Source organism: Denticeps clupeoides, unplaced genomic scaffold (genome assembly GCF_900700375.1).
Source record: "Denticeps clupeoides unplaced genomic scaffold, fDenClu1.1, whole genome shotgun sequence".
Lineage (NCBI taxonomy): Eukaryota > Metazoa > Chordata > Actinopteri > Clupeiformes > Denticipitidae > Denticeps > Denticeps clupeoides.
Window position 1 is genome coordinate 76,877 of NW_021629720.1, and position 9,577 is coordinate 86,453.

At 50.9% G+C, this 9,577-nt stretch overlaps 1 protein-coding gene across 1 annotated transcript; it reads right to left on the reverse strand.

The window, feature by feature from the left end:
• Positions 1-2,366: 2,366 nt before the first annotated feature.
• On the reverse strand, positions 2,367-9,424 carry LOC114772582 (transcription factor E2F3-like). The gene is made up of 7 exons (XM_028965467.1): positions 8,927-9,424; positions 7,501-7,603; positions 7,065-7,284; positions 6,831-6,998; positions 5,341-5,455; positions 4,169-4,307; positions 2,367-2,920 (listed from the first exon to the last, which is right to left on the reverse strand). The coding sequence occupies exons 1-7, from the start codon at positions 9,212-9,214 to the stop codon at positions 2,637-2,639; spliced, it is 1,317 nt and encodes a 438-aa protein (XP_028821300.1). The 5' UTR covers positions 9,215-9,424; the 3' UTR covers positions 2,367-2,636.
• Between the last annotated feature and the right edge of the window lie 153 nt (positions 9,425-9,577).

The window sequence follows — 9,577 nt, forward strand, 5'->3', positions numbered from 1 at the left end:
TAATCTCCTGGCCACTCTCGCTTCTCCCGGTTACATCCTAATAGCACACGGACTCACGGCTGAAGGGTCTTGCTCAGGGACACCGTGGTAAAGTATACTGAGACATGAACGTCCAAACCAGATACAACTATACCGCTCAATTTTGATAAAACGGACCGTCTACGTCAAAAAATGAGCCGGTGCTCATACATTACCAACCATGACGCTTTTCGACCTATCAGGGCTCAACATGCACCCAACCGGACCCTGTTGATCGATCAGCCTGTTTAATAAGGAAATAAATCCAGAATTTAATCTGATTTTACCAGCCATTCCTGGGAGCGTCCCGCACCGATAATGCAAACGTGCCGGGACGCCACGACGGTGGAGGAGCGCACAGGCCGTAAAGAAGAAGAAGAACAGGATCAGAAGAATCTCCAGCCAGCTCCCAGCAAGCGGGGACACGACTGGTTGTACCGGTCCCCGCACAGAGACGCCGACGAATGGCAGCAGTACAAAGACCTCAATCACATCTTTATTAAAAACAGTCAGTTTATGTACATTTCCACACACACGAGGGAAAAAAAAAATTACAAAATAAAAAGCCACTTCATTACACAAAAAAATGATAATAATAATGCATTGCTAACACACACCTTAAATACTTGAACTGAAACCCAAAGAGACATTTTAAATAGACCCTGATTCAAAAGCTGCGTTGCGTTTCCTCTATTTGTTAAAACGTGTAGAACCTCATTCTACGCAACACCCACGGGGTAAAAAAATAAAATGGCACCGAGGACAAAGTTGACCGTGGAGAAACGTGGACGAGCCACCTGCTCTTTGGGAACACGGAACACGCGACATACGGCCGAGGTCCCTCAAACTGCTCAAAAAGTGGAACATGACGCCAGGACCTCAAAACCCGAACACCTTTACCAGGAGCCGATGGGGTTTTACTTGATGGCCCAACCGAGCCGCTCTTAAATAACAGCTTTCTTCTGTCTGTGGAGTAGAACCGTTGGAGGAGGTTTTGGAAAGGCACCATTTGACCCGCAGCGCGGGTCTAAAGCGAATTCATATTTCCAAATAGTAGAAGGTGGAGTTGTTCAGAGCGACGCCTCCTCTATGAAGACTGTGCTCAGTCCCAACGCCTGGTTGGAGTAAATTGTCCATTTTGATTTCAACAGCACTCATGACCACCATTTTAGGGACTAAATTCAATTACTTGTCAAAAAAAGGGGGTTATATAGGAAGGAAGCACCCTTAACAACGCTGAAATGTAATTGATTTCAAATAAAACAAAAAGGTTAAATCAGGAGGAAAAGTATCTATACCAAAAAGTTTAAAATCATCTTCAGCATCTAAACATCTTACACGCTGCTTGAGAGGTAGGCCAAGACCCGGCAAACGCCGTGGGCAAGACAATGTACACCAGGTGACGCCCACAAAAGGCATTTTAATTTGGATCAGAAGCGCCCAAGTTCGGTTCTGGGGGGGACACACCCCCTTTACAGAACTGTGAGAACCCGCTGAACGTGCAGGATTTTTACAACCCATCATAATTACATATTCCAAGTATCTGAACATGCGACGAAAGGATCTAAAAGACGAAATATTAATCATTCTGTAAAAAGGGGGGTGTGGCCGAGGGAATGGTGGGTAAAGGCGTTGGGGTGGGTAAACTTCCAAAAAGAAAACTACGTACCTATTAAATAGGTAGGTTCGTGCTACGATAATCGCCAACTCCTATTTTAAAAGGAGGGGGACTGAATAAAAAAAATTTAAAATAAAAAAAAATGGTAAAGATATCCTTTAGCCCTCTTTTACCCATCTGGTATCAGTTAAGAAAATCTCTCAAAACCCCGAGTAACACGCTGAAAGTGGCCCTGAGGTACGATAAGCACTATGGCTACAGCCGAACGAGCTAAATGTTCAGCTTCCAGTTGATTTGCCGGGGTTTTAAAATAAAAAAAACTCCTTCCATTTAAATTAACGCAGCCGAACCCACGCATGGCTGCGCCCACTAAAACATCTGACCTTTCCAGTGATCTCAGATGACTTAAAATAGGATTTTGATTGGTGGGGCCATTTTATTTTAACCCACCGAGACAGAGGAGCCCTTTTCACTGGCTGGAAAATTAACAGATTAAAATGGGAGAAGGGCGGGGAGCCCCGAACCCCCTCGGCCTGAATCGACGTCCTCCCCCCGTTTGAACGGTTAAACCGCGAGGGAGGGGGGGCAGCGCACGGGCTCCGACATATTTGCCTTTGCATATTCAGTTCGGACCCCGGGGGTCAACACAGTCCCACAACAGAAGAAATCGAGCTTCAGTGGATTCCGAACACTCACGGAGGTGAAGAACGAAAAAAAAAAAAAAAAAAGGATTAGAACAAAGTCTGTGGGTAACACACGTACCCATCTTCGTTAAGACAGCATCACATGCTGCCATCCACAAGGTCGGAAAGAGGCGCGGCTAAAGCTGGAAGCACGTGTGATGGCGGGTCCGGTCCATTCGCTTCAGTCTAATTGTGGAGGGTTCCATGTTCTCTTGTGAGCGTTCTTCTATGGTACAAATAAAAAGAGTCCCCAAAGGAAGTAATGTCCCCCGTCACCATCCCTCAAACCTTCGTCTCGGCCGCCACGCCCTCCGGCATCAGTTACAGAGCAGGTCGTCGAAGTGAAGCGTGTCCAGGTCGTCGAACAGGTCGCTGATGCCCTCCTCGTCGTCCAGGCCCAGCATGTAGTCGTCGCTGAGCAGCGCCGGGGACAGACTGACGAAGGGCATCTGGTCGTCGGTCTGCTGGAGGATGCTGGACAGGGACGAGGCGAGCGGGGACAGCGGCGCCGCCGTGGAGTTCGACGGGCCGCCGTTTACGCCACCGCAGCTGGACATGGCCGAGTCGCCGGCGCTGATGCTGTCGCCTCCCGACGCAGAGTCTACAGAGACGGAGGACAAGAACCAGACAGGAATTAGGTGCTAATGTGGTTACTGCAGCGTGGCTTCGTACCAAACCCAACAAATGCAGGAGTATTTTCCTGGTACGATTCAAGACATTTTACATTTACGGCATTTACCAGACGCCCTTATCCAGACTTACAACCAGTAGTTGTACCATAGGGGTGGTAGTAGCCTAACACCCTCGCCTGTGAACCAGAAGACCCAGGTTCAAACCCCACTTACTACCATCGTGTCCCTGAGCAGGACACTTAACCCTGAGGACAGGGTTGGAGACACTCAGGGTTAGGTGTCTTGCTCAGGGACACAATGGTAGTAAGTGGGGTTTGAACCTGGGTCTTCTGATTCACAGGCGAGTGTGTTACCCTCTAGGCTACTACCACCCTACTTACCGAACCCTACCACCCTTACAATCAGTAGTTACAGGGACAGTCCCCCCCTGGAGACACTCAGGGTTAAGTCTCTTGCTCAGGGACACGATGGTAGTAAGTGGGGTTTGAACCTGGGTCTTCTGATTCACAGGCGAGTGTGTTACCCATTAGGCTACTACCACCCTACTTACCGAACCCTACCACCCTTACAATCAGTAGTTACAGGGACAGTCCCCCCCTGGAGACACTCAGGGTTAAGTCTCTTGCTCAGGGACACGATGGTAGTAAGTGGGGTTTGAACCTGGGTCTTCTGATTCACAGGCGAGTGTGTTACCCATTAGGCTACTACCACCCTACTTACAGTACCCTACCACCCTTACAGTCAGTAGATACAGGGACAGTCCCCCCCTGGAGACACTCAGGGTTAGGTGTCTTGCTCAGGGACACGATGGTAGTAAGTGGGGTTTGAACCCGGGTCTTCCGGTTCACAGGCGAGTGTGTTACCCGCTAGGCTACTACCATCCTAGACATGATAACATCACGTGCACTGAAATGCTTCCCTTGTCTGCATAACGTCTAGTTTGGTAGGAACCATGGCCTGAAACATCTAGAATCGGAATACTTGCTGCATCTGTGATCGGTTAAATTAAACAATCTAGGCAAGGATCCGCAAGTCCAGTTGCCGTTGAAATAACCTTTTTTGAGAACCAGGATCTGGACGACTGACCTTCAGAAAAATCTGACATTGCGTGGAACCTTCACTTTGATGCCTTCAAACCCAAAGTGAGGTCTGGTAAAGCTAACCTCGGTAAACAGTTATGTGCGCCAGTGGCCATTACATCAACGTTAGAACCTCACCGTGAGAGACTTTAACAAAACTTGTGTGGTTTCCGTTCACGTCGAGCCCATTGCGCAAAGGGCTGCCGGGAGTGTTCTCGTCTGTGCAGAGGAAGACGTCGATGGGACCCTGAGAACTGCTCAGGTGAACCTGTAAACTCTGAGAAGGGGATCAAGTTACAACACAGTAAAAAAAAAGACGATCAGTTAACGGAATAACCTAGAAGTCGTGATTGACCAATAGGAACCCTCCGTACATAGCTCTTATTGAACAGCATAATCTCTTGCTTAAAAAGGTCCATATTATGAAAATGTGACTTTGTGAGATGATTTAACATGAGTACGAGTTCCTCCAGCCTGTCTATGGTCCTGCAGTGGCCAGAAATGGCGGTCTGTGTGAAGAGGGTTTTGGTCGTTCTGCTTCACCGTTCAGAGAGCGGCAGCTCAGTTGGTTTGATCTTTAATTTGTCCCCTTATGACATCATAAAGGGGAAAGGTTACCGCCCGTTTCTCATGCTTTTCCCACCCCTCCCCTAAAACACGACCGTCACAGCTTCCAGACGTGTGAAGCATCACAGTCGCTCGGTGACTGGAGGTAAAAATGCTTTTTTTTCAAGTTTATTTTATTTTTTCCAGGAAAAAACGCTGATACGACTTCCTGTCTGCACCAAACATATCGGTCGGTGGATTGTGTTGACGTCATTTCCGCGAGTGTCCCGCTCTCCTCCTCATTTGCATTTAAAGCTACAGACACCGAAACGGCGCGTCCTGGGGAATCTCACCGTGGGACTGGGGCTCAACAATATATAGAAATTCAACCAAAATTGTGATTTAAAGAAACACAATTTTATAAATTGCAACCCCAGACTCCATTTTAAGTCCCTTAGCTTCCCAGAAATGGAAGTGCAGCACAAGCGGGATTTACTCCTCATCTAAGTAACAACAAAGTGAAGTCACACGTGATACACAGCAGCACAGCACACGGTGAAATGTGTCCTCTGTATTTAACCATCACCCTGAGTGAGCCGTGGGCACCATGACAGATGCCCGGGGAGCAGTGTGTGGGGACGGTGGCACCTCAGTGGCACCATGGCGGATCGGGATTCGAACCGGCAACCTTCTGATTACCGGGCCGCTTCCTTAGCATCAGGTCCATCAGGTCCTTGTTGGATATCAGTAGATATTTCACTCACCTCTTTGGGGTCCGGCACCTCCAGTTTGGTTTCGGATGGAGCTTTGACTACAATCACGGTCTGGTCCCTCAGGCTACTGATCCTGCGAATGTCCTGGTAGGTGACGTAGGCATACGTGAACCAGGTTAAGGATGAAAACCTAGGAGGTGACCACCACATGACTTCAAAGGAGCATATGTTCTCCCTGCTGGCTGGCCAATCACAGGCCTACCTGACCGCTAAGTAGCTGCCTACACATTTTTATGAAATTATTTCATGACTTTTAAAAAACGTAAACGACGGTGTTCCTTCGGTTCGGCCGTGGCTCGGCTGCAGAGGTGCTGGAATATGGAGGCGGCGCTCACTATGTAAAGCCAGCAAAGGAAAATGTAGAAACGCATTTCTCGCGCAGTTTTGTGAAAGTGACGTGATTGTCATTGTGAGACACAGCAGCACAGCACACGGTGTACACAGTGAAATTTGTCCTCTGTATTTAACCATCACCCTGAGTGAGCAGTGGGCGGCCATGACAGGCGCCCGGGGAGCAGCGTGTGGGGTGCATCGCTCAGTGGCACCTCGGCGGATCGGGATTCGAACCGGCAACCTTCCGGCAACCAACGCCCCAAGAACGAGCCAGCCAGGAGTTGAACCTAGAACCTCCTGGTCCGGAGTCAGACGCGTCGCGCCACTGGCCCTGTACTTCACGTTAACACTTTTCACGTATAATCAGATTTCAGGTTTTTAATGACCGTAGGAACCCTGTGCGTTGGTCTCAAATTGCAGAAATGCATCAACTCCACCCGACTACACTGAAATTTACATTTACAGAGTTTACCAGACACCCTTACAGTCAGAAGTCACAGGGACTGTCCCCCTGGAGACACTGGGGGTTCAGTGTCCTGCCCAGGGACACGATGGTAGAAAGTGTTTTTTTTTTTTTTTTATATAATGGTCGATCATACACCTAAATATAATACTAAAAATCTCTACATTTACCAGACACCCTTATCCAGAGCGACTTACAATCAGTAGTTACAGGGACAGTCCCCCCTGGAGACACTCAGGGTTAAGTGTCTTGCTCAGGGACACGATGGTAGTAAGTGGGGTTTGAACCTGGGTCTTCTGGTTCATAGGCGAGTGTTTTACACGCTAGGCCACTAGCACCCTATGTAACCAAGAAACAATGTGGTTTAAAAACACGGGATAGCGCCGCCAAATAATGAGGGGGTTCACCTCGCCATTTTTAAAGGACTTTAGGATTTAAGTCCTTTTCAAAAGGAGTTTTGCACAATACTGCATTTCTGAAGAATTGCAATTACATTAATACTTCTGCGAATGTTACACGCCGTACCTTTCATAAGGCTGTTTCATATTTATTAATGTTTCTCCTCAGGGAAATAAAATGGACGCTGCCAAACGAAGTATGTTCTTCAAGGTATCTAACAGTAATATGTTAGAATGCAAAAATAAACCACGGCCTCATTCCCATTGCTGGCAAACGTAAAGGATATTTCTGGTTGTGGATCTCCTCGGTCATGTGCTGGACGTTGTGCGTGCAGGCCTGAATGAGCTCGTCCAGGCGCCGCTCCTCCTGACTGAGCTCCAGCACTTCCCGGTCCAGCCGCTGCCGCGGATTGTGCAGGGACAGCGGGCCGCCCTCCGAGGTCAGACTGCAGCCCCTGCGAACAGCGAGGAGTGAGAACGCCGCGCCTACGGGGTGAAAACCTCCACGCCCCACCACTCACATCCACTGAATGTTGTTCTTGGACTTCTTCTTGATGAGGTGGACGCCCTCCAGCACGTTGGTGATGTCGTACAGCCGCCTCTTCTGGACCTGCAGGATCTCGGCGGCCTGGTTCAGGTCCAGGACGCCGTCCGACGACTGCGCCAGCAGCTGGCAGAACTTCTTGGTCAGCAGGCCCAGGGAGGTGTCGTAGCGGGTCTTCTCGGGCGGGGACTTCGGAGCTGCGGCAGTAAGAAACGGAAATGTGAACGAGGTCCCAGTAAAAGGTTCTACCAACACGATCATATGAAAATTAACAGAATTAAGTCATTTATTCAGAAAATAGCAGTTAAAAACCCTGCTAATATGACGGCATGTTGGAAAGATCCTTAAATTCCTGACAATTCGAAAGATCGTAATAATGCGAGAAGACGTCGTTTTTTCCCCGTAAACCGTACTTTTGGGGCTTTTGGGTTGGAGCGGCCCACGCCGGCCCCTGGCGGTCTTCGTGGGATCGCTGTACTCGTGGTCCGTCACGTCCAGCTCCAAGCGACGCTTGGCCTGTCGGGGAGACAGAAGGGGGAGACATGAGGTCAAGACAGACGTCCCAACCTCAATGAATAATGCCTATAACGCCTGAACAGGAAACGTGCCGGGGGGCACCGCGAGCAAACGGTAAATTAGGACCGGTAACGGTGAATCTGTCCCATAAAACAGAAGGAAGAGGCGAGAACACAGCAAAGAGACAAAAGAGTCTCAGATACAGAAGCAGCTGCCACAACGTGCGGACGGGTCTGTGGCGCCTCGACATCCGACGCATTTCACAGCTGTCAAACGGAAAAAAAAAAAAAAAAAAAGAAGTCAAATTAACTTAAAAAAGGGAAACTGTGCGCGCTTACGATAAAAAAAAAACGAGCGATATCTCTTCCTGTTGCAGCAGCTTCCATTTTGTGTCACCAATAATAAATGTGCACGAACCGGAGTGAAGCAGGTTCGAACCCCACTTACTACCATGGTGTCCCTGAGTGTCTCCAGAGGGGGACGGTCCCTGTAACTACTGATTGTAAGTCTCTCTGGATAAGGACGTCTGGTAAATGCTGTAAATGTGCAACACTTTACACTCCAACTGGCAACCAAGCAACAAAAACCGATAATAAATCCTGATCGATATTTATCGTGTGTATCTGTTGCCAGCTGGAGGAGTCCGGCCAGCTCGGATTTTTAGTTTCTTCTGTTTATCGGGGTGCCGGGACGCACCTCCCGACCTGGCGGGTTTTAACCAACTAACCCGACTAACTCGACTAGTCCCCCCATCCCCCCTCCGAGCCGGGCCTCGCCGCCCGGTTTAAAAACGACGATCCGGGACGTTTCCGAGCCCGGCCCGGTCCGGCAGGGATCCGGGGGTCCGGGGAGGGCCGGCGAGCGGCTCCCCTGGTCGCGGCGGGCCGGGAAGGAGACCCCCCCGGCCGGGGCTAGTTAACGCGGGTCCGCCGGCTAGCCCGCTAGTTGGATTAGCTGCGGCGCGGAGGGAAAAGTCGGGCTTTTCTCTCCACGCTTCGGCTGCGGGACCGTGGGGGGGTTAAATGGGGCAGGACGGACGATAAAACGGGTCAAAACGGACGCGGGGTGCGGCGGGGAAAATATGGGGGGGCTTAGTTGAACTAGTTGGCTAAAGTGAGGTCGCTAGTCGGTCGACACAATTTCCTTAAAAATGGACGCGGCGCCGAGGTCGGTCGGAAAACGCGCCGGGGCAGAAACGGGGGTACCCCCGGGGAGAAACGGGGCGCGTCTTTTGACAGCTTTGTCCCCCCGCGACCGCCACGGCCGAGTCGTGCGCGTCGCCGCGGGCTCGGAGTAAGATCGAAAGCGCGGGTCGGTGGTTACCGGCGGTCGCCCCAGAGCGGGCCGGGTCCCGGTTCCGGTCCCGTTGGCCGGTCCGTGGGGAGTCGCGTACAGCAGGCTGCCGGCCGGCGGCTCGGCCAGGCAGACGGTCGGCGGCGGCGGCTGCGCGGCGCAGGACGGCGGGGTGATGATTTGTATGTACGCCGCGGCGGGGAAGCCGGAGGTCAGGCGGTCGGACAGGCTCGCCAGAACCTGGTTCTTGTCCAGGGCGGAGCCCCCGACCCCCGATATGATCACTTTCTCCGGGACCGAGGACACCCCCTTTCTCATCTTCGGAGGCTCGGGCTCCCTTTGTCCCTCCTTCACTTCGGGGATAATTTTCTGCAAATTCCTCGGTCGGGGCGATAAAATAGTCCCAAAATCGCGTAGACTGGAGTCTTACGAACGGGTCGGTGTAAAAATCGCGGGTTATTGGTGGCGGAAGGACGCAGATGTAACGGATTTAAAAGAGACGCGAACTCCGCCGCGGCCGCCAGAAAAATGGCTCCAGGAAGCTGACAATGAATGAAGGGATACAGTTTACGCGCGAAAGGCCCTCCCGCGAAACTCGGATTTCCCGGGAAATTTTCAAACGGAATCTGCATACCGCGCCCCATTGGCCGAGGGCGCGCTCGGCCCCGCCCTCTCCGCGTG